At 44.9% G+C, this 25,974-nt stretch overlaps 1 protein-coding gene across 1 annotated transcript in view; it reads left to right on the top strand.

The window, feature by feature from the left end:
- The window catches only part of LOC109879554 (fascin-2), a 30,421-nt gene continuing 4,447 nt past the window's right edge, over nt 1–25,974 (top strand). Inside the window, exons 1-3 of the mRNA XM_031814029.1 lie at nt 1–1,040; nt 18,413–18,569; nt 19,922–20,043. Of these exons, the coding sequence (XP_031669889.1) occupies nt 197–1,040; nt 18,413–18,569; nt 19,922–20,043 (1,123 nt within the window). The 5' untranslated portion in view covers nt 1–196. The remainder of the gene's footprint in view (nt 1,041–18,412; nt 18,570–19,921; nt 20,044–25,974) is intronic.

Genomic DNA, 25,974 nt, shown 5'->3' with positions numbered 1-25,974 from the left:
GAGCAAGCGCCTGTGCAAACCCTCTGGGGGAAGAGAGAGAGGAAGTCAAGCATTTAGACAGAAGGAGGTTGTTAAAGCAGGGAAATTTTGCGCCTGGAGAGAAGAGAAAGGGGAACACTTCCCCCTCTACCCTCCCCCTCATTCATCCTAGCTTTCCACTCCAGACCTCTGCGTGTGTGTGTGTGTGTGTGTGTCTATGGACAACGGATCGACGATGCCCACGAACGGAATTAACAAAGCCTTGAAGCTGCAGTTTGGCCTCATCAACCACGAGAGCCGTTACCTAACGGCCGAGGCCTTCGGCTTCAAGGTGAACGCCTCAGCCTCCAGCATGAAGAAGAAGCAGATCTGGACTCTGGAGCAAGAGGACCAGGACACCCAGGTAGTGTTCCTTCGCAGCCACCTGGGCCGTTACCTGGCCTCCGACAAGGATGGTAAGGTGAGCTGCGGGGCAGAGCAGCCCGACTCGCCCGGCTGCCGCTTCCTGATCGTGGCCCAGTCGGATGGCCGCTGGGCGCTGCAGTCGGAGACGTACCTGCGCTTCTTTGGAGGCTCGGCTGACTACCTGTCCTGCTTCGCCCAGGCCATCGGGGAGCCCGAGCTGTGGGCCGTCCACCTGGCCCTCCATCCGCAATCTAGCCTGCTCAGCGTGGCGCGCAAACGCTACGCCCACCTGTTTGCCCGGGAAGGAGAGATCTCGGTGGACAGCAACATCCCCTGGGGCTCGGACTCCCTGGTCACCCTGGTATACCTGGAAGGAAAGTACTTCCTGAAGACGTGCGATAGCCGCTTCCTCAGCAACGACGGGAAGCTGGTCAAAGAGAACACCCCCACCACCAGCTTCACCCTGGAGCTCAAGTCAGGCAAGCTGGCCTTCAAGGACTGCGATGGGAAGTACCTGACACCCATGGGCCCGACCGGCACGCTGCGCTCAGGCCGGTGCTCCAAGCCTGGCAAGGATGAGCTGTTTGATCTAGAGGAGAGCCACCCACAAGTCATTTTCCAGGCAGCCAACAAAAGATTTGTCTCCGTCAAACAAGGTAATTATCCAGCCAATGTATATATTTATTGCTATAATGCACATTATTTAAGTGTTTTTGTATAGTCTCTACTGAGATGGAAAAATTTGAACTAATTTGGACAATATTTGGGGTTGGAAATGTCTTGGGTCATACATTCAATATCCTCTCTGAAGGTGCACATCTAGCTGCAGAAGAATTGAAAAGAATAATGTCAGCAGAACCCCATTAGGCTCACAGTAGGGTTCCCAGGAGATTGCTATCATATTGACCTGCTATACTTCCCTTGGAATCCACCCAGAACGGAGGAAACTAATGTTCTAAACCGCTTTCTATTTTCCATTTAGACGGCAAATGGACCAACCAGGGAGGTTCTGCCTGCTCTATTTTGAGAAAGGAACGGGATGGAGAAAATAGAGTAGGTAGGCCAGCTGTGAACCCATTGGGACATTCTCAGGGAGCTTTAGAATTGCTGAACTTTTGAAAGTATTTTATTTTTTGTTCAACGCTTTTAATGGCTAAAAACCTGACATTACATTAAACACACTGCTCTGAGAAGAGTAGAGTACAAACCCATTTGGTTCAGAAAATAATAAGTCTCATTGTACTGTGCTCAGCACGATCAACCTCCAGTGTAATTGACCTGCAAATCCACACTTCATGCGTTATAGTTGACGTCAAGAAATTCAAAGTAGGAAAATGTTCATGTTTGCATAATTTCCCTGTAGAGGTTGGTTGGTTCTATCACAAGCAAATGGCAGTCCAATAGAATCACCATTAGTTAGCTCAGTGCTGAAGCTCACTTTGTCTTTAGTTACACTCCTTAGCAATTAGATGAAAAGTTCATGCTGTTGAAAGACTCCTTACATCTCAACAATTCTCAGAAAATGTGTCTCGGCGCGACAGGATGATGGCATGGTCTTGGGTGCTGCTCTACTCCAGTGAGACGGCTGAGGAGAGGACGGCTCATAGTAATGGCTGGAATGGAGTCAATGGAATGGTACCAACCATATAGAAACCATGTGTTTGATACCATTCCAGACATTATTATGAGCTGTCCTCCCCTCATCAGCCTCCTCTGCTCTACACCCTTAGTGAAGCCTGTGGGTCTGTCTGTCAGTAGCAGGCAGTATATTGAATTCTAATCACAGGTAGGCTCAGTTCAGTCATATTTGTCAATTTCAGAAACCATTCACTCAAGTGAGCATTGAGACATATCTCAAAATACATTAAGCATGCAGTGTAGCAGCCCACTAGGAATGTTAGCCCACATAGGGGAAGGTTCTCTACTCAACGAGAATCAGAAATAAAGTAATCAATTAGGGGATCCAAAAAAGATTGTCAGAGACTCTCTCCTGGAAATGTTCAGAAAGAACATTGTGAAAGCATGTGACAAGTGTCAAGTTCGGTACAACTGAAGGGCAGCCATGCTTGTCTCCTCGCTCTGCACGGTGCATATGGTCAGTCAGCCATTGGGCGCCATTACGCGTGTCATCCGGGTCGTCATGGTAATGGGCTTTGTCATTTCCACTGTGTGTCCCAGAAGAGATTAGGCAGAGTGCAGGCTGATGACTCCAGGGAGGCAGAGGGGTCCTGCTGGTGCTATCAACTAATTCCCATCAATGGGCATTTCAGGACCACAACCATTCTATTATCAAGCTGAAACTGCCTGATGCTTTATCTGTGGATTGAGAGTGAGGAGAGTGAGTGGTTGTAATTGTAATGGGGGCTGAGGTTGTTTGATTGTGGCAGGTAGAGGAAGTCATCTATTAGTCTGGACAGGCAGTGAGAGAGCAGTTAAAATAGGAGAACTAGTCAGACTGATCAGTTACCTACACCCATCATTAGCTCTCGGCAGAGGCTTTCCCTGAGAGAGGAATGAAGGTGGAGAGATCTCCTCTGCTGACAGTGACATACCTAGAGACAGGCCAGCAGGCAAGGAGGACAGGTTAAAAAGAGACCGAAGGGACTTTGGCTGTTTCTGGTCACAGGTTTGGATGAAGTTCCAAACAAAGACTTGTAGGGTGTCATTCAGTGAGGGTGTCACCCTGCCACAGCTACATTCACAATGACATAACCTACAAGTACCAAAATGATTTATATATAGGTTTTATTCATTACAATTTCTCCCAAATTTACTAGGGAGATACATTCTTCCCTCCCTACCCTGCACAGGCCTCCCCTGGCATGCTATTTCTTACGATTTGGTAAAAATATAGAGGTAAATGTGATTTTAAATTGTACGAGTTCAGGATGATTTTACAGATCAACAAAATAAATATGAAATAGTGCAGCGGTCTAAGGCATTGGCCCAGCGTCATCCAGGTTTGGCTGTGGTAGGCCGTCATTGTAAATAATCATTTGTTCTTAACTGACTTGTCTAGTTAAATTAAGGTTAAATAAAAAAATATTTAAAAAATAATGTATGTAGGCTACTGGCTCAAATATTGATCAGGCATGAAATAGTATATTTGATCGCAAAAAATTTGCGCTCAATATTATTCCCAGTTCATTCTACTCTTCTTTGGTTAAAATGTTCAACAAGTGGCTTTTCAAAATGTCCAATATGGCAACCCAACCCATAATGTTGTGCTTGGTCTCTCTGAAGAGGAGTGTTTTTGCATGGGGTGTATTCACTAGGAAACAGACTGAAGCAAACGGGACGAAACTGGGAGAGACTAACCTGAACTTGTCCACTAAGAAACTCTCATTTTTGTTTTGCTACAATGTGCACTAATGAATACACCACTGGTGTCTCCTCTCCCCCGACATGTGTTTTAGGAACGAGGCAGGCACCCGAAAGCTGCTTAGTGGGCCCTGTGGTGCAGATTTGCATTGCACCACCGAGGGAATTACAGCAGGCGAATGAGCAGGATGGGTGGAGGGGGGTGTGTATGGGATTAGGGTGGTAACAGGCTTAAGAGAAAGGTTGAGGGATATTTCTGTGGTATCTAATTTGAACTCCAGCAGACACAATCTGCAATTTACAGAGCATTCAGAAAGTATTCAGGCCCCTTGACTTTTTCCACATTTTGTTACGTTACAGCCTTATTCTAAAAACATGTTTTTTACTCATCAATCTACACACAATACCCCATCAAGACAAAGCAAAAACAGATTTGTTGAAATATTAGCAAATTTGTAAAAATACATTTCTAAAAATAAAAATACATTTCCATAAGTATTCAGACCCTTTACTCAGTACTTTGTTGTAGCACCTTTAGCAGCGATTACAGCCTCGAGTCTTCTTGGGTACAAGCTTGGCACACCTGTATTTGGCCAGTTTGTCCCATTCTTCTCTCCAGATCCTCTTAAACTCAGTCACGTTGGATGGGGATCGTCGCTGCACAGCTATTTTCAGGTCTCTTCAGAGATGTTCGATCGGGTTCAAGTCACAGCTCAGGCTGGGCCATTCAAGGACATTCCCTATGGGATGTGTATGGGACAACCCTTAATGTCAGTCCCTATGGGATGTGTATGGGACAACCCTTAATGTCAGTCCCTATGGGATGTGTATGGGACAACCCTTAATGTCAGTCCCTATGGGATGTGTATGGGACAACCCTTAATGTCAGTCCCTATGGGATGTGTATGGGACAACCCTTAATGTCAGTCCCTATGGGATCTGTATGGGACAACCCTTAATGTCAGTCCCTATGGGATGTGTATGGGACAACCCTTAATGTCAGTCCCTACGGGATGTGTGTAGGACAATCTTTAATGTCAGTCCCTAGGACAATCTTTAATGTCAGTCCCTAGGACAATCTTTAATGTCAGTCCCTATGGGATGTGTGTAGGACAATCTTTAATGTCAGTCCCTATGGGATGTGTGTAGGACAACCCTTAATGTCAGTCCCTACGGGATGTGTGTAGGACAACCCTTAATGTCAGTCCCTAGGACAACCCTTAATGTCAGTTCCTATGACAATCTTTAATATCAGTCCCTACGGGATGTGTGTAGGACAATCTTTAATGTCAGTCCCTACGGGATGTGTGTAGGACAATCTTTAATGTCAGTCCCTACGGGATGTGTGTAGGACAACCCTTAATGTCAGTGTGTAGAGTATCTCATGCATCTCATTTTACGGCAAATAGTCTCCCCCCTCGTAGATTTGATGATGTAATTTAACACTAGACTTTGATTTTTTTTATTTTTTTTATTTTACCTTTATTTAACCAGGTAGGCTAGTTGAGAACACCTTTATTTAACCAGGTAGGCTAGTTGAGAACACCTTTATTTAACCAGGTAGGCTAGTTGAGAACACCTTTATTTAACCAGGTAGGCTAGTTGAGAACACCTTTATTTAACCAGGTAGGTTAGTTGAGAACACCTTTATTTAACCAGGTAGGCCAGTTGAGAACACCTTTATTTAACCAGGTAGGCTAGTTGAGAACACCTTTATTTAACCAGGTAGGCCAGTTGAGAACACCTTTATTTAACCAGGTAGGCCAGTTGAGAACACCTTTATTTAACCAGGTAGGCCAGTTGAGAACACCTTTATTTAACCAGGTAGGCTAGTTGAGAACACCTTTATTTAACCAGGTAGGCTAGTTGAGAACACCTTTATTTAACCAGGTAGGCTAGTTGAGAACACCTTTATTTAACCAGGTAGGCTAGTTGAGAACACCTTTATTTAACCAGGTAGGCTAGTTGAGAACACCTTTATTTAACCAGGTAGGCTAGTTGAGAACACCTTTATTTAACCAGGTAGGCTAGTTGAGAACACCTTTATTTAACCAGGTAGGCTAGTTGAGAACACCTTTATTTAACCAGGTAGGCTAGTTGAGAACACCTTTATTTAACCAGGTAGGCTAGTTGAGAACACCTTTATTTAACCAGGTAGGCTAGTTGAGAACACCTTTATTTAACCAGGTAGGCTAGTTGAGAACACCTTTATTTAACCAGGTAGGCTAGTTGAGAACACCTTTATTTAACCAGGTGGGCTAGTTGAGAACACCTTTATTTAACCAGGTAGGCAAGTTGAGAACACCTTTATTTAACCAGGTAGGCTAGTTGAGAACACCTTTATTTAACCAGGTAGGCAAGTTGAGAACACCTTTATTTAACCAGGTAGGCAAGTTGAGAACAAGTTCTCATTTACAATTGCGACCTGGAATAATTGATTGATTGAATAATGCTCTAAAGTGAAGGGTTCAGTTTGTAATGTTGCAACATTTAGAAAATGACTATATTTTATACTTTGAAAGCTCAGCTATATATAGCCTTCATTAAAGATGCACTCTCACACTTCTGTATCATTTCAGCCAGTAGTTTTAGAAGTGGTAGCCATCATCAAATTGTGTACTACGTCATCCATTTCGTATAATATGTTACATCCTGCAAACAATTTATATATATATACATTGTGAAAATCGTATGTTACGATTTTATTGTGCTTACGATCCTGGAGTGCATCTTTAATGATCTCATTGGTGCTTACTTGTTATCTATTGTGAATGCTGTGCTTTTCAAACATATTTGCATCCTCAGTCAATATCTATGCCTTTTGGATGATGGGCCATTCCCAACAGTTATTTGGTCGCATCAGGTTTCTCCAAATACATTTCCAGTCCTTCATTTGAGTATTTCTAGAACTGTTGCAGTAGCTGTGCTTCCCTGCAGTACCACATCGGGGAGATATTTCTATTGCACAGTGATATTGGACCACTATGGGTAGAGTGAGGGGTCAGTGGTGAAAAGCAAGAGCTGGATTGAGTATTTATTTTCTATCAAATACTTTGGGCTGCGCTTGATTAAGCTTAAGCAAAATACAAACCCTGCCCATCTGGCACTCAAGGCAGACTCAATCAAACACTCAAAGCATTTAAAAGCTTTCAAACAGAAATGATTAGAACCCAGGTCTGGAAACATCTGAAGGAACTGTGGGGACACTGGCAAACACCTGGAAACATCTGAAGAAACTGCGGGGATACTGGCAAACACCTGGAAACATCTGAAGAAACTGCGGGGATACTGGCAAACACCTGGAAACATCTGAAGGAACTGCGGGAACACTGGCAAACACCTGGAAACATCTGAAGGAACTGCGGGAACACTGGCAAACACCTGGAAACATCTGAAGGAACTACGGGGATACTGGCAAACACCTGGAAACATCTGAAGGAACTGTGGGGACACTGGCAAACACCTGGAAACGTCTGAAGGAACTGCGGGGACACTGGCAAACACCTGGAAACATCTGAAGGAACTGCGGGCATACTGGCAAACACCTGGAAACATCTGAAGGAACTGTGGGGACACTGGCAAACACCTGGAAACATCTGAAGGAACTGTGGGGACACTGGCAAACACCTGGAAACATCTGAATGAACTGCGGGGACACTGGCAAACACCTGGAAACATCTGAAGGAACTGCGGGGACACTGGCAAACACCTGGAAACATCTGAAGGAACTGCGGGGATACTGGCAAACACCTGGAAACATCTGAAGGAACTGTGGGGACACTGGCAAACACCTGGAAACATCTGAAGGAACTGTGGGGACACTGGCAAACACCTGGAAACATCTGAAGGAACTGCGGGGACACTGGCAAACACCTGGAAACATCTGAAGGAACTGCGGGGACACTGGCAAACACCTGGAAACATCTGAAGGAACTGCGGGGACACTGGCAAACACCTGGAAACATCTGAAGGAACTGTGGGGACACTGGCAAACACCTGGAAACATCTGAAGGAACTGCGGGGACACTGGCAAACACCTGGAAACATCTGAAGGAACTACGGGGATACTGGCAAACACCTGGAAACATCTGAAGGAACTACGGGGACACTGGCAAACACCTGGAAACATCTGAAGGAACTGCGGGGACACTGGCAAACACCTGGAAACATCTGAAGGAACTGCAGGGACACTGGCAAACACCTGGAAACATCTGAAGGAACTACGGGGATACTGGCAAACACCTGGAAACATCTGAAGGAACTGTGGGGACACTGGCAAACACCTGGAAACATCTGAAGGAACTGCGGGGATACTGGCAAACACCTGGAAACATCTGAAGGAACTGCGGGGATACTGGCAAACACCTGGAAACATCTGAAGGAACTGTGGGGATACTGGCAAACACCTGGAAACATCTGAAGGAACTGCGGGGACACTGGCAAACACCTGGAAACATCTGAAGGAACTGCGGGGACACTGGCAAACACCTGGAAACATCTGAAGGAACTGCGGGGATACTGGCAAACACCTGGAAACATCTGAAGGAACTGCGGGGATACTGGCAAACACCTGGAAACATCTGAAGGAACTGCAGGGACACTGGCAAACACCTAGAAACATCTGAAGGAACTGCGGGGATACTGGCAAACACCTGGAAACATCTGAAGGAACTGTGGGGACACTGGCAAACACCTGGAAACATCTGAAGGAACTGCGGGAACACTGGCAAACACCTGGAAACATCTGAAGGAACTGTGGGGACACGGGCAAACACCTGGAAACATCTGAAGGAACTGCGGGGACACTGGCCAACACCTAGAAACATCTGAAGGAACTGCGGGGAAACTGGCAAACACCTGGAAACATCTGAAGGAACTGTGGGGACACTGGCCAACACCTGGAAACATCTGAAGGAACTGTGGGGACACAAACACCTGGAAACATCTGAAGGAACTGCGGGGACACAAACACACACATACAGAGCCTTCAGAAAGTATTCGCTCCCCTTGACTTTTTCCACATGTTGTTGTTACCGGCGGAATTTAAGATGGATTATATTGAGATTATTTTGTCATTGGCCTACACACAATACCCCATAATATCAAAGTGGAATTATGTTTTTTGAAATGTTTACAAATGAATTTAAAATTAAACGCTGAAATGTCTTGAGTCAATAAGTATTCAACCCCTTTGTTATGCATGCCTAAATAAGTTCAAGAGTAAAAATGTGCTGAATAAGTCACATGAGTTGCATGGAATCACTATGTGTGCAATAATAATGTTTAACATTTTAAATGACTGTGTCATTTCTGTACCCCATACATACAATTATCTGTCAGGTCCCTCAGTCGAGCATTGCATTTCAAACATAGATTAAACCACAAAGACCAGGGAGGTTTTCCAATGCCTCACAAAGAAGGGCACCTATTGGTAGATTAGTAAAAATATAAAAAAGTAGACATTGAATATCCCTTTGAGCATGGTGAAGTTATTAATTACACTTTGGATGGTGTATCAATACACCCAGTCACTACAAAGATACAGGTGTCCTTCCTAACTCAGTTGCCAGAGAGGAAGGAAACCGCTCAGGAATTTCACTATGAGGTTAATGGTGACGTTAAAACAGTTACAGAGTTTAATGGCTGTGATTAGAGAAAAGTTCAGATGGATCAACAACATTGTTTCTCCACAATACTAAACTTTTTGACATCCTGTTTGCAACAAGGCACTAAAGCACTAAAGTTATACTGCCAAGAAAATATGGCAATACATTTTTTGCCTGAGTACAAAAGTGTTTTATTTGGGGCAAATCCAATACAACATATTAAGGAGTATCACTCTCCATATTTTGAAGCATAGTGGTGGCTGCATCATGTTATGGGTATGCTTGTAATCGTTAAGAACTGGGGAGTTTTTCATCATAAAAACAAACGGAATGGAGGTAAGCACAGGCAAAATCCTAGAGGAAAACTTGCCTTAGAGTGCTTTCTACCAGACACTAGGAGATTAATTTACCTTTCAGCAGGACAATACCACAAAACACAAGGCCAAATCTACACTGGAGATGCTTACCAAGAAGACAGTGAATGTTCCTGAGTGGCCGAGTTACAGTTTGACATAAATCTACCAAAAAATCTATGACAAGACCTGAAAGGGGTTGTCTAGCAATGACCAACAACCAATTTGACAGAGCTTGAAGAATTTTGAAAAGATTAATGCTACTGGTGATTCTCTGATCCACCTCTACGCAGATAACACCATTCTGTATACATCTGCCCCTTCTTTGGACACTGTGTTAACAAATCTTCAAACGAGCTTCAACGTCATACAACACTCCTTCCGTGGCCTCCAACTGCTTTTAAATGCTAGTAAAACTAAGTGCACGCTCTTCAACCGATCGCTGCCCACACCCTCCCGCCCGATTAGCATCACTACTCTGGACGGTTCTGACCTAGAACATGTGGACAACTACAAATACCTAGGTGTCTGGTTAGATTGTAAACTGTCCTTCCAGACTCACATTAAGCATCTCCAATCCCAAATTAAATCTAGAATTGGCTTCCTATTTCGCAAACAAAGCCTCCTTCACTCATTCCGCCAAACATACTCTCGTAAAACTGACTATCCTACCAATCCTTGACTTCGGCAATGTCGTTTACAAAATAGACCCCAACACTCTACTCAGCAAACTGGATGTAGTATATCACAGTGCCATCCATTTTATCACCAAAGCCCCATACACTATCCACCACTGCGACTTCTATGCTCTCGTTGGCTGGCCCTCACTACATATCCACCGCCAAACCCACTGGCTCCAGGTCATCTATAAGTCTTTGCTAGGTAAAGCCCTGCCTTATCTCAGCTCACTGGTCACCATAGCAACACCCACCCGTAGCACGCGCTCCAGCAGGTATATTTCACTGGTCAACCCCAAAGCCAACACTTCCTTTGGCCTCCTTTCCTTCCAGTTCTCTGCTGCCAATGACTGGAACGAATTGCAGAAATCACTGAAGCTGGAGTCTTACATCTCCCTCTCTAACTTTAAGCATCAGCTGTCAGATTAGCTTACCGATCACTATACCTGTACACAGCCAGTCTGTAAGTAGCACAACCGACTACCTCATCCCCATATTATTACTTACCCTCTTTTGCACCTCAGTATCTCTACTTGCACATCATCATCTGCACATACAGTACATCATTCCAGTATTAATATGAAATTGTAATATTTTCGCCTCTATGGCCTATTTATTATCTACCTCCCTACTCTTCTACATTTGCACACACTGTACATAGATCTTTCAATTTTTCTTTTATTTTGTGTTATTGACTGTACGTTTGTTTATGTGTAACTCTGTGCTGTTGTTCTTGTCGCACTGCTTTGCTTTATCTTGGCCAGGTTGCAGTTGTAAATGAGAACTTGTTCTCAACTGGCCTACCTAGTTAAATCAAATAAATAAATATAAAATGGTGCACAATCCAGGTGTGGAAAGCACTTAGAGACTTACCCAGAAAGCCTCACAGCTGTAATCGCTGCCAAACATGCTTCTACAAAGAATTGACTCAGGGATGTGAATACTTATGTAAATTAGATAATTCTGTATTTCATTTTCAATACATTTGAAAAAATGTCAAAAACATGTTTTCACTTAGTCATTATGGTGTATTGTGTGTAGATGGGTGAGAAAATGTTTAATGCATTTCAAATTCAGGCTGTAACATAACAAATTGTGGAATATGTTGAGGGGTGGTGATCATTTCTGAAGGCGCTGTACATAGGCCTACAGTACATGTGTTACCCAACATGTCATCGTGGCACCCAGAACCTAATCCCGCATGTGCACTGCTTCGTCTGTCACAACACAACCAGTCATGTTAGTTTAATTATGTTTTTAATCACAATGTAAGTGTCACAACTTGCGGTCACCTCGGGACACGTGTAATCTGCTGTGTGAGATAAACTGGCAGGATAAGACAGGACGTGCAAATGACAGGCTCATCCGAGCAGCGGGATACCTCGGGGCAAGGCGGTGCCAAGGTCAACTCTCACACCACCTCTCCTATGGTCGTGTTCATTAGGGCATGCAATGCAATGTTTCATTCCGTTTTATCCCATTTAGTGCCTAATGAACACCACCCTGGTCCTCACACATCCAGGGACATCCTCTTTGGACGTTCAAACCTCAGGGAGATCCTCTTTGGACGTTCAAACCTCAGGGACATCCTCTTTGGACGTTCAAACCTCAGGGACATCCTCTTTGGACGTTCAAACCTCAGGGACATCCTCTTTGGACGTTCAAACCTCAGGGACATCCTCTTTGGACGTTCAAACCTCAGGGACATCCTCTTTGGACGTTCAAACCTCAGGGACATCCTCTTTGGACGTTCAAACCTCAGGGACATCCTCTTTGGATGTTCAAACCTCAGGGAGATCCCAAATCAGGAGGAAATGCATGCGGTGTATAGAGGCCAGGAGTTTTTCCTGTCCACATTACCTAATTAGAAGATAACTCCTGGTCCTAGTTTTAGGCTTTATCTGGCCCAGGGTTTTAGGCTATATATATGGCCCTGAGTTTTAGGGTTTATCTATGGCCCAGAGTTTTAGGCTATATCTATGGCCAGGGTTTTAGGCTATATCTATGGCCAGTGTTTTAGGCTATATCTATGGCCCAGGGTTTTAGGCTATATCTATGGCCCAGAGTTTTAGGCTATATCTATGGCCCAGGGTTTTAGGCTATATCTATGGCCCAGGGTTTTAGGCTATATCTATGGCCCAGGGTTTTAGGCTATATCTATGGCCCAGGGTTTTAGGCTATATCTATGGCCCAGGGTTTTAGGCTATATCTATGGCCCAGGGTTTTAGGCTATATCTATGGCCAGGGTTTTAGGCTATATCTATGGCCAGGGTTTTAGGCTATATCTATGGCCCAGGGTTTTAGGCTATATCTATGGCCCAGAGTTTTAGGCTATATCTATGGCCAGGGTTTTAGGCTATATCTATGGCCCAGAGTTTTAGGCTATATCTATGGCCAGGGTTTTAGGCTATATCTATGGCCCAGGGTTTTAGGCTATATCTATGGCCCAGGGTTTTAGGCTATATCTATGGCCCAGGGTTTTAGGCTATATCTATGGCCCAGAGTTTTAGGCTATATCTATGGCCCAGAGTTTTAGGCTATATCTATGGCCCAGAGTTTTAGGCTATATCTATGGCCCAGAGTTTTAGGCTATACATAGAAACCAGAGTTTTTCCTGGCCAGGAAAAAAACAAAAAACAAAAACCTATAAAATATTATACAGCTGAACCCAAAACCTATAGAATATTATACAGCTGAACTCTATAGTGATCCAGCCTGGTCTCAGAGCAAAACGTATTATACAGTGCATTCGAAAGTATTGATAACCCTTTACTTTTTCCACATTTTATTACGTTACAACCTTATTACAACCAGTGGGGCTTCCGAGTGGAGCAGCTGTCTAAGACACTGCATCTCAGTGCTAGAGGCGTCACTACAGACTCTGGTTTGATTCCAGGCTGTATCACAACCAGCCATGATTGGGAGTCCCATAGAGCAGCGCACAATTGGCCCAACATCGTCTGGGTTAGGGTTTGGCCCGGGGTAGGTCGTCATTGTAAATAAGAATTTGTTCTTCACTGAGTTGCCTACTTAAATAAAGGTTCAATTAAAAAAACATTTCTAAAATGGATTAAATAAGAAAATATCCTCATCAATCTACACACAATAACCCAGAATGGCAAATGGAAACAGGTTTTTAGAAATTTTAGCAAATGTATGAAACAACAATATTTGACACCTTATTTACTTAAGTATTCAGAGCCTTTGCTATGAGCCTCAAAATTGAGCTCAGGTGCATCCTGTTACCATTCATCACCCGTGAGATGTTTCTACAACTTGATTGGAGTCCACCTGTGATAAATTCAACTGATTGGACATGATTTGGAAAGGCACACACCTGTCTATATAAGGTTCCACAGTTGACAGTGCATGTCAGAGCAAAAACCAAGCCATGAGGTCGAAGGAATTGTCTGTAGAGCTCCAAGACAGGATTGTGTCGAGGCACAGATCTGGGGAAGGGTACCAAAAAATGTCTGCAGCATTGAAGGTCCCCAAGAACACAGTGGCCTCCATCATTCTTAAATGGAAGGTGTTTGGAACCACCAAGACTCTTCCTAGAGCAGGCCCACCTGGCCAACCTGAACAATCAGGGGAGAAGGGCCTCGGGCATTGAGGTGACCAGGAACCCGATGGTCACTCTGACAGAACTCCAGAGTTCCTCTGTGGAGATGGGAGAACCTTCCAGAAGGACAACCATCTTTGCAGCACTCCACCAATCAGGCCTTTATGGTAGAGTGGCCAGTCGGTAGCCACTCCTCAGGAAAAGGCACATGACAGCCCACTTGGAGTTTGCCAAAAGGCACCTGAACGACTCAGACCATGAGAAACAAGATTTTCTGGTCTGATGAAACCAAGATTGAACTCTTTGGCCTGAATACCAAGTGTCACGTCTGGAGGAAACCTTGCACAATCCCTAAAGTGAAGCATGGTGGTGGTAGCATCATGCTCTGGTGATTTTCAGTTTTTCAGCGGCAGGGACTGGGAGACCATTCAGGGTTGAGGGAAAGATAAACGGTGCAAGGTACAGAAAGATCCTTGATGAAAACCTGCTCCATAGTGCTCAGGACGTCAGACTGGGGTGAAGGTTCACCTTGCAACAGGACCACAACCCTAAGCACACAGCCAAGACAACACAGGCGTGGTGTCGGGACAAGTCTCTGAATGTCTTTGAGTGGCCCAGCCAGAGCCCGGACTTGAACTCAATCAAACATCTCTGAAAATAGCTGTGCAGCGACGCCTCAAATCCATCCTGACAGAGCTTGAGAGGATCTACAAAGAAGAATGGGACAAACTCCCAAAATACAGGTGTGCCAAGCTTGTAGCATAATACCCAAGAAGACTCAAGGCTGTAATCTCTGCCAAAGGTTCTTCAACAAAGTACTGAGTAAAGGGTCTGAATACTTATGCAAATGTCATATTTCTGTATTTTTTTTGTTAGAAATTTGCAAAAATGTCTGAAACCTGTTTTTGCTTTGTCATTAGGGGTATTGTGTGTAGATTGATTAGAGAAAAAAATATTTAATCAATTTTAGAAGAAGGCTGTAATGTAACAAAAATGTTTGAAAAAGTCCTGGGATCTGAATACTTCCTGAATGCACTGTATTTGACTAAAATCTGTGCCACTCCATTTAGTATGATATGTTGTTTTACGTTAGGTTACATTACATTGGCCCATGTAAATCCGACACTTATATTAGTATGATATGATACGTTTGGGATGACAGTAGGTCACTTAAGGCAAAAACGAAAGGAGGGTGATTGGTTGGGGTGGATGGGTGGGCATATTACACCAACATCTAGCAACCCAAATGTTGTGTGTTTGAATCTCATCACAGACAACTTTAGTATTTTAGCTAATTAGCAACTTTGCAACTACTTACACCATTTTAGCTACTTTGAAACTACTTAGCATGTCAGCTAACCCTGACCTTAACCCTATGACCCAACTCCTAACCCTGACCTTAACCCGATGAACCAACTCCTAACCCTAACCTTAACCCTATGAACCAACTCCTAACCCTGACCGTAACCCTATAACCCAACTCCTAACCCTGACCTTAACCCTATAACCCAACTCCTAACCCTGACCTTAACCCTATAACCCAACTCCTAGCCCTGACCTTAACCCTATAACACAACTCCTAACTCTAACCTTAACCCTATAACTCAACTCCTAACCCTGACCTTAACCCTATAACCCAACTCCTAACCCTGACCTTAACCCTATGACCCAACTCCTAACCCTAAACTTAGCCCTATAACCCAACTCCTAACCTTAACCCTATAACCCAACTCCTAACCCTGACCTTAACCCTATGACCCAACTCCTAACCCTAAACTTAACCCTATAACCCAACTCCTAACCTTAACCCTATAACCCAACTCCTAACCCTGACCTTAACCCTATGACCCAACTCCTAACCCTAAACTTAACCCTATAACCCAACTCCTAACCTTAACCCTATGACCCAACTCCTAACCCTAACCTTAACCCTATAACCCAACTCCTAACCCTGACCTTAACCTTATAACCCAACTCCTAACCCTGACCTTAACCCTATAACCCAACTCCTAACCCTGACCTTAACCCTATAACCCAACTCATAGCCCTGACCTTAACCCTATAACACAACTCCTAACCCTAACCTTAACCCTATGACCCAACTCCTAACCCTGACCTTAACCCTATAACCCAACTCCTAACCCTGACCTTTACACTATGACCCAACTCCTAACCTTGACCTTAACCCTATAACCCAACTCCTAGCCCTGACCTTTACCCTATGACCCAACTCCTAACCCTGACCTTAACCCTATAACCCTATAACCCAACTCTTAACCCTGACCTTTACCCTATGACCCAACTCCTAACCCTGACCTTAACCCTATAACCCAACTCCTAACCCTGACCTTTACCCTATGACCCAACTCCCAACCCTGACCTTAACCCTATAACCCAACTCCTAACCCTGACCTTTACCCTATGACCCAACTCCTAACCCTGACCTTTACCCTATGACCCAACTCCTAACCCTAACCCCTAACGTACTACAGTACAGCAGTTGAAGATAATATATCATACTGTGCTAAACTGGTTAAAGCGATCAAGACGTAGGATACTATACGTCCTACAATTTGTATTATGTTATATTGTATGGCTGCTATTACATTGTAGGCCAATGTAAAGTAACCTATTTTTCTAAATAGCGGCACGGATTTTGATCAAATTTAATACGTTTTCCTCTGAGACAAGGTTGCAGCGGCGTTGCCTCGGTAATTCACATTCAGATTGTTGGTGCAATGTGTTTATGTCCTCATCATTTTTTATTTAGGTACTGTGTGTGTTTTATGAGCTCACAGTCCTGCAGTAGCGGTGGTTGCATACTGTAATATCCCCCCTGCTCACAACATGAGGGTATACTTGCAGAGTTACACACCGAGAAGACCAGGACTATTATACTGTTTAACATGACACGTTGGCAATGTTCTGTCCTGACAGTCCTGCACTATAAAGGAGCAGAGTGCATTTATGAGTGGAAGTGATTAAAAGAGGTGGGCTTGTATCAAGGGAAGAAATGTGGATGATTGGAAGGAGCTCATATTAGGGGTTGGATGATACAGAAGTGCCAGATATTTAAAAAAACAAATACATTAAAATCACAAAATGAAAAAGGATCATAAATCTGTTGACTTTGTGTGTGAACCTACCCTGTTTTTCTCTGATACTTTATATCCAATCTAGGTCGGTGGAGCTCGGTGCCCTACTCCTTTAAAAAGAGAGAGATATACTCCAGAATAGTCAGCTTTCAGAGAAGCTCTATAAGGAAGAACTCATCATTCTAAATTAATAGGATGTCTAAAGCTTTGGCCTACAAGACATGATCCAGCGTATCTAACCTGAACCACACAGCCCATTTAGACAAGGCCCGGGATATAAGAATAGCACTGTCTTCTGACCAGGTTTTGTGCTGTGAGTCCCTGAGCTGTGTAACACTAGAGAAGAAGAGACGAGAGACAGACAGTTCTTTAATGAGCTGTCACATCACTGCTGTGTCCATGGTTCTCCTGCAAATCACCTTTGAGTGTAAATGGCTTGTGAGAAGAGCTTGTAATCATCGTCATTGTAATGCCCTTCGACTCCGAGCCATGGCATTCTTATCTCAACTGTCCTTTTCTTTTTTATTTCCCTTTTGTTGTTGTCTCTGTATAATGAATCAATACAGTTTTGTTGTCTCTGTATAATGGATCAAATAACGTTTCATTTGTTGTCTCTGTATAATGGATCAATAACGTTTCATTTGTTGTCTCTGTATAATGGATCAATAACGTTTCATTTGTTGTCTCTGTATAATGGATCAATAACGTTTCATTTGTTGTCTCTGTATAATGGATCAATAACGTTTCATTTGTTGTCTCTGTATAATGGATCAATAACGTTTCATTTGTTGTCTCTGTATAATGGATCAATCAAGTTTAATTTGTTGTCTCTGTGTAATGGATCAATAACGTTTCATTTGTTGTCTCTGTATAATGGATCAATAACGTTTCATTTGTTGTCTCTGTATAATGGATCAATAACGTTTCATTTGTTGTCTCTGTATAATGGATCAATAACGTTTCATTTGTTGTCTCTGTATAATGGATCAATCAAGTTTCATTTGTTGTCTCTGTGTAATGGATCAATAACGTTTCATTTGTTGTCTCTGTATAATGGATCAATAACGTTTCATTTGTTGTCTCTGTATAATGGATCAATAACGTTTCATTTGTTGTCTCTGTATAATGGATCAATCAAGTTTCATTTGTTGTCTCTGTGTAATGGATCAATAACGTTTCATTTGTTGTCTCTGTATAATGGATCAATCAAGTTTCATTTGTTGTCTCTGTATAATGGATCAATAACGTTTCATTTGTTGTCTCTGTATAATGGATCAATAACGTTTCATTTGTTGTCTCTGTGTAATGGATCAATAACGTTTCATTTGTTGTCTCTGTGTAATGGATCAATCAAGTTTCATTTGTTGTCTCTGTATAATGGATCAATGAAGTTTGTTGTGTTGTATCATTATAGGTGTGAGCATCTCAGCCAACCAGGATGTGGAGACAGACATGGAGACCTTCCAGATGGAGATTGATAAGGAGAGCAAGAAGTGCATGTTTAGGACCAACGGCGGTAACTACTGGACACTGGTCTCCCACGGAGGGATCCAGTCCACAGCCACGGAGGTGTAAGTAGATCTATTTTACACTCACTAGTTTGTCATGAGAATGCACACCATAGAGTTGGCTACAGACGGCTTCCCAATTCATTATTTTGGACATTCTTGCTAACATGCTAACATTATCTGTTGGACATTCTTGCAAACATGCTAACATTATCTGTTGGACATTCTTGCTAACATGCTAACATTATCTGTTGGACATTCTTGCTAACATGCTAACATTATCTGTTGGATATTCTTGCTAACATGCTAACATTATCTGTTAGACATTCTTGCTAACATGCTAACATTATTTGTTGGACATTCTTGCTAACATGCTAACATTATCTGTTGGACATTCTTGCTAACATGCTAACATTATCTGTTGGACATTCTTGCTAACACGCTAACATTATCTGTTGGACATTCTTGCTAACATGCTAACATTATCTGTTGGACATTCTTGCTAACATGCTAACATTATCTGTTGGACATTCTTGCTAACATGCTAACATTATCTGTTGGACATTCTTGCAAACATGCTAACATTATCTGTTGGACATTCTTGCTAACATGCTAACATTATCTGTTGGACATTCTTGCTAACATGCTAACATTATCTGTTGGATATTCTTGCTAACATGCTAACATTATTTGTTGGACATTCTTGCTAACATGCTAACATTATCTGTTGGACATTCTTGCTAACATGCTAACATTATCTGTTGGACATTCTTGCTAACATGCTAACATTATCTGTTGGACATTCTTGCTAACATGCTAACATTATCTGTTGGACATTCTTGCTAACATGCTAACATTATCTGTTGGACATTCTTGCTAACATGCTAACATTACCTGTTGGACATTCTTGCTAACATGCTAACATTATTTGTTGGATATTCTTGCTAACATGCTAACATTATCTGTTGGACATTCTTGCTAACATGCTAACATTATCTGTTGGACATTCTTGCTAACATGCTAACATTATCTGTTGGACATTCTTGCTAACATGCTAACATTATCTGTTGGACATTCAGATGTTGTTTTGTCAGAACAAGCACACCTGATTGAACTTGTCAAAGAATAAACCAAATGAATTGAATCTTAGTGTTCTTGTTCTGGAATAGAACAAATATGTGTCACAGTTTAGGGTGCATGAAGAATGGACAGGGAAACACCTCTACTAAACAGATCTGCAACCAGAGGATATGAACAGTTTTATGTAATGTCGCTTATGAGGGCATACATCAAAACACTTAGGTTTAAACAATTATACTAGATCTAAACAACCTTCCATGAAATTATTTTCAACTTAACCCCCCCCACCCCTCTTTTCCTTCTTCTCTTTCATCCCCTTATCCGGACAACCACAGGGAGGCCAACACAATGTTTGACATTGAATGGCTCGGTCGCAGTGTAGCACTGAAGGCAAGCAATGGGAAGTACGTGTGCACCAAAAAGAATGGGCAGCTTTCAGCCGTCAGCGATTCCGTAGGTAAGTGCTTCGAGATCCAAATCTCTGACGTGATTCAGGTAGCATAGAGATCACGTTGAATGTGTCACATGGAATGTGCTCAACACGACTGAGGGACGAATGAGCACGTGTCATGTGAAAAGAGAATTGGCATGTGATCAGAGGACGAAAGAGAAGAAGATAGAAGATCAATGGTGATCAAAGGACAGGGAAGGACCAGACATCAGCCCGGGAATTTCTCTCACTGGCCCATTTATTTCCTTTAGGGCCCCGTTACAAAAAAGGACTTAGGAAAATTGCAATTGGCTTAGAACAGGGCGGCATGGTTGGCCCTTGGATGTACACAGAGAGCTAATTTTAATAATATGCATGTCAATTTCTCCCCCGCTGAAAGTGGAGGAGAGATTGATTTCATCACTACTTTTATTGATGAGAGGTATTAACATGTTGAATGCACCGAGCTGTCTGTCTAAACTACTGGCACACAGCTCGGACACACATGCATACCCTACAAGACATGCCACAAGAGGTCTCTTCACAGTCCCCAAGTCCAGAACAGACTATGGGAGGCACACAGTACTACATAGAGCCATGACTACATGGAACTCTATTCCACAGTACTACATAGAGCCATGACTACATGGAACTCTATTCCACAGTACTACATAGAGCCATGACTACATGGAACTCTATTCCACAGTACTACATAGAGCCATGACTACATGGAACTCTATTCCACAGTACTACATAGAGCCATGACTACATGGAACTCTATTCCACAGTACTACATAGAGCCATGACTACATGGAACTCTATTCCACATAAAGTAACTGACACAAGCAGTAAAATTAGATTGAAAAAACAGATGAAAAAACACCTTATGGAACAGCGGGGACTGTGAAGCAACACACCATTGGCACAGACACATGCACACACACACACACACACACACACACTACACATACACATACACATGGATTTAGTACTGTAGATATGTGGTAGTGGTGGAGTAGGGGCCTGAGGGCACCCAGTGTGTTGTGAAATCTGTGAATGTATTATAATGTTTTAAAATGGTATAAACTGCCTTAATTTTGCTGGACCCCAGGAAGAGGAGCTGCTGCTTTGGCAACAGCTAATGGGATCCATAATACAAATAGATAATATAAATAGAAAATACTAGCTCAAAAAATATAATTCTGACAGGTCCACAGGGCTAAAATCCAGAGTCCCATCTGGCATTTGGCCTTACTGCCCTATGTCCTTACTGCCCTATGTCTCTACTGCCCCATGTCTCTACTGCCCCATGTCTCTACTGCCCTATGTCTCTACTGCCCTATGTCTCTACTGCCCTATGTCCTTACTGCCCTATGTCCTTACTGCCCTATGTCTCTACTGCCCTATGGCCTTACTGCCCTGTGTCCTTACTGCCCTATGTCTCTACTGCCCTATGGCCTTACTGCCCTATGTCTCTACTGCCCTATGTCCTTACTGCCCTATGTCCTTACTGCCCTATGGACTTACTGCCCTATGTCTCTACTGCCCTATGTCTCTACTGCCCTATGGCCTTACTGCCCTATGTCTCTACTGCCCTATGTCTCTACTGCCCTATGTCCTTACTGCCCTATGTCCTTACTGCCCTATGTCTCTACTGCCCTATGGCCTTACTGCCCTGTGTCCTTACTGCCCTATGTCTCTACTGCCCTATGGCCTTACTGCCCTATGTCTCTACTGCCCTATGTCCTTACTGCCCTATGTCCTTACTGCCCTATGGACTTACTGCCCTATGTCCTTACTGCCATATGTCTCTACTGCCCCATGTCTCTACTGCCCTATGTCTCTACTGCCCTATGTCCTTACTGCCCTATGTATCTACTGCCCCATGTCTCTACTGCCCCATGTCTCTACTGCCCTATGTCTCTACTGCCCTATGTCCTTACTGCCCTATGTCTCTACTGCCCTATGGCCTTACTGCCCTGTGTCCTTACTGCCCTATGTACTTACTGCCCTATGTCTCTACTGCCCTATGGCCTTACTGCCCTATGTCTCTACTGCCCTATGTCCTTACTGCCCTATGGACTTACTGCCCTATGTCCTTACTGCCATATGTCTCTACTGCCCCATGTCTCTACTGCCCTATGGCCTTACTGCCCTATGTCTCTACTGCCCTATGGCCTCACTGCCCTATGTCCTTACTGCCCCATGTCTCTACTGCCCTATGGTCTTACTGCCCTATGTCCTTACTGCCCTATGTCTCTACTGCCCCTTGTCTCTACTGCCCTATGTCTCTACTGCCCTATGTCCTTACTGCCCTATGTCCTTACTGCCCCATGTCTCTACTGCCCTATGTCTCTACCGCCCTATGTCTCTACCGCCCCATGTCTCTACCGCCCCATGTCTCTACCGCCCCATGTCTCTACCGCCCCATGTCTCTACTGCCCGATGGCCTTACTGCCCTATGTCTCCACTGCCCTCTGTCCTTACTGCCCTATGTCCTTACTGCCCTATGGCCTTACTGCCCTATGGACTTACTGCCCTATGGACTTACTGCCCTATGTCTCTACAGCCCTATGTCTCTACTGCCCTTTGTCCTTACTGCCCTATGGCCTTACTGCCCTATGCACTTACTGCCCTATGTCTCTACAGCCCCATGTCTCTACCGCCTGTCGTGGCAATTTCCTGCATTACCAAATGATGAGAGAGCAAACCACACACCAGTCAGAGTTATTTAAACTTCATCTTTAATTATATGAGCTTCACCATAGCCCTGTGACTCTCGGATCAATTCAGTGTCTATAAATTCATTCTGAGAGTACTTACAAAAGAATACTTCATCATTAATAGCCAAGATACACCCCTCTCAACTCACAATGACGAACCATAGATCTTAGGAACTTTTACTTGAAAGAGGAGTATTCCATTGCCAGATAGCATTAGCTATAAATTATTGTTCAGTTTGGTCTCTTAGATGAGGTTCTACTTCTTGTTCTTGGTACTTCATATTACCAAAACATTACCTCATCCAATGGCATATATCAATTGTCTATTCTAGATACCCCCATCTCAAATACAACCCCTCCTGGACAAGCTCACAGAGGAGAGTGAGCCTCTAGGTCATATACTAGGTCAAGAGAAGGGCAACATCAGAGGGGACATAAAATGGTTCCAGACACTCAATGGGAAAAGGAGGGAGTGACTGGAGTACAGACATAGTGGAGCCCTTCACATAGTTTCACAGATATATTCATTATGAAGACAATGTTCAAACCTGACTTCTCCCTTTCTGATATTCTGCCTATTACCAGACATGTAAAAGACAAGCCTGACCTCTCCCCTCGCTGGGCACCAAGTGATTTTCCCTAGAGAAGAGAGAGGAAAATGCAACTGCCAACAGTATAGTCCAAAATAAGACATCCTAATGACAAGTATCTCACATAAGCATATTATGAAAGTAAATAAAACATCTTATTTATCAATGTTACCTAACTAATTCTGATTCAGCTACGACACACCCCATGTCCCTACCGCCCCATGTCTCTACTGCCCCATGTCTCTACTGCCCCATGTCCCTACTGCCCCATGTCCCTACCGCCCCATGTCTCTACCGCCCCATGTCTCTACTGCCCCATGTCCCTACTGCCCCATGTCTCTACTGCCCCATGTCTCTACTGCCCCATGTCCCTACTGCCCCATGTCCCTATCGCCCCATGTCTCTACTGCCTCATGTCTCTACTGCCCCATGTCTCTACTGCCCCATGTCTCTACCGCCCCATGTCTCTACTGCCCCATGTCTCTACCGCCCCATGTCCCTACTGCCCCATGTCTCTACTGCCCCATGTCTCTACTGCCCCATGTCCCTACCGCCCCATGTCTCTACTGCCCCATGTCTCTACTGCCCCATGTCCCTACCGCCCCATGTCTCTACTGCCCCATGTCTCTACTGCCCATGTCCCTACTGCCCCATGTCTCTACTGCCCCATGTCTCTACCGCCCCATGTCCCTACCGCCCCATGTCCCTACCGCCCCATGTCCCTACCGCCCCATGTCTCTACTGCCCCATGTCTCTACTGCCCCATGTCTCTACTGCCCCATGTCTCTACTGCCCCATGTCCCTACTGCCCCATGTCTCTACTGCCCCATGTCTCTACTGCCCCATGTCCCTACTGCCCCATGTCTCTACTGCCCCATGTCTCTACTGCCCCATGTCTCTACTGCCCCATGTCCCTACCGCCCCATGTCTCTACTGCCCCCATGTCCCTACTGCCCCATGTCCCTACCGCCCCATGTCTCTACTGCCCCATGTCTCTACTGCCCCATGTCCCTACTGCCCCATGTCCCTACTGCCCCATGTCTCTACTGCCCCATGTCTCTACTGCCCCATGTCCCTACTGCCCCATGTCTCTACTGCCCCATGTCCCTACTGCCCATGTCTCTACTGCCCCATGTCTCTACTGCCCCATGTCCCTACTGCCCCATGTCTCTACCGCCCCATGTCCCTATCGCCCCATGTCTCTACTGCCCCATGTCTCTACTGCCCCATGTCCCTACTGCCCCATGTCTCTACTGCCCATGTCTCTACTGCCCCATGTCTCTACTGCCCCATGTCTCTACTGCCCATGTCTCTACTGCCCCATGTCTCTACTGCCCCATGTCTCTACTGCCCCATGTCCCTACTGCCCCATGTCTCTACTGCCCCATGTCTCTACTGCCCCATGTCCCTACTGCCCCATGTCTCTACTGCCCCATGTCTCTACTGCCCCATGTCTCTACTGCCCCATGTCCCTACCGCCCCATGTCTCTACTGCCCCATGTCCCTACTGCCCCATGTCCCTACCGCCCCATGTCTCTACTGCCCCATGTCTCTACTGCCCCATGTCCCTACTGCCCCATGTCCCTACTGCCCCATGTCTCTACTGCCCCATGTCTCTACTGCCCCATGTCCCTACTGCCCCATGTCTCTACTGCCCCATGTCCCTACTGCCCCATGTCTCTACTGCCCCATGTCTCTACTGCCCCATGTCCCTACTGCCCCATGTCTCTACCGCCCCATGTCCCTATCGCCCCATGTCTCTACTGCCCCATGTCTCTACTGCCCCATGTCCCTACTGCCCCATGTCTCTACTGCCCCATGTCTCTACTGCCCCATGTCTCTACTGCCCCATGTCTCTACTGCCCCATGTCTCTACTGCCCCATGTCTCTACTGCCCCATGTCCCTACTGCCCCATGTCTCTACTGCCCCATGTCTCTACTGCCCCATGTCCCTACTGCCCCATGTCTCTACTGCCCCTTGTCTCTACTGCCCCATGTCTCTACTGCCCCAATGCCCTACTGCCCCATGTCCCTACCGCCCCATGTCCCTACTGCCCCATGTCTCTACTGCCCCATGTCCCTACTGCCCCATGTCTCTACTGCCCCATGTCTCTACTGCCCCATGTCCCTACCGCCCCATGTCCCTACTGCCCCATGTCTCTTACTGCCCCATGTCCCTACTGCCCCATGTCCCTACCGCCCCATGTCTCTACTGCCCCATGTCTCTACTGCCCCATGTCCCTACTGCCCCATGTCCCTACCGCCCCATGTCCCTACTGCCCCATGTCTCTACTGCCCCATGTCCCTACTGCCCCATGTCTCTACTGCCCCATGTCTCTACTGCCCCATGTCCCTACCGCCCCATGTCCCTACTGCCCCATGTCTCTACTGCCCCATGTCCCTACTGCCCCATGTCCCTACCGCCCCATGTCTCTACTGCCCCATGTCTCTACTGCCCCATGTCCCTACTGCCCCATGTCCCTACCGCCCCATGTCCCTACTGCCCATGTCTCTACTGCCCCATGTCCCTACTGCCCCATGTCTCTACTGCCCCATGTCCCTACCGCCCATGTCTCTACTGCCCCATGTCTCTACTGCCCCATGTCCCTACTGCCCCATGTCTCTACCGCCCCATGTCTCTACCG

This window comes from Oncorhynchus kisutch, unplaced genomic scaffold (genome assembly GCF_002021735.2).
Source record: "Oncorhynchus kisutch isolate 150728-3 unplaced genomic scaffold, Okis_V2 Okis06b-Okis10b_hom, whole genome shotgun sequence".
NCBI classification, from domain to species: domain Eukaryota; kingdom Metazoa; phylum Chordata; class Actinopteri; order Salmoniformes; family Salmonidae; genus Oncorhynchus; species Oncorhynchus kisutch.
The sequence above is the reverse complement of the archived record's forward strand: the minus strand, read 5'-3'. Positions and strand labels throughout refer to the sequence as shown.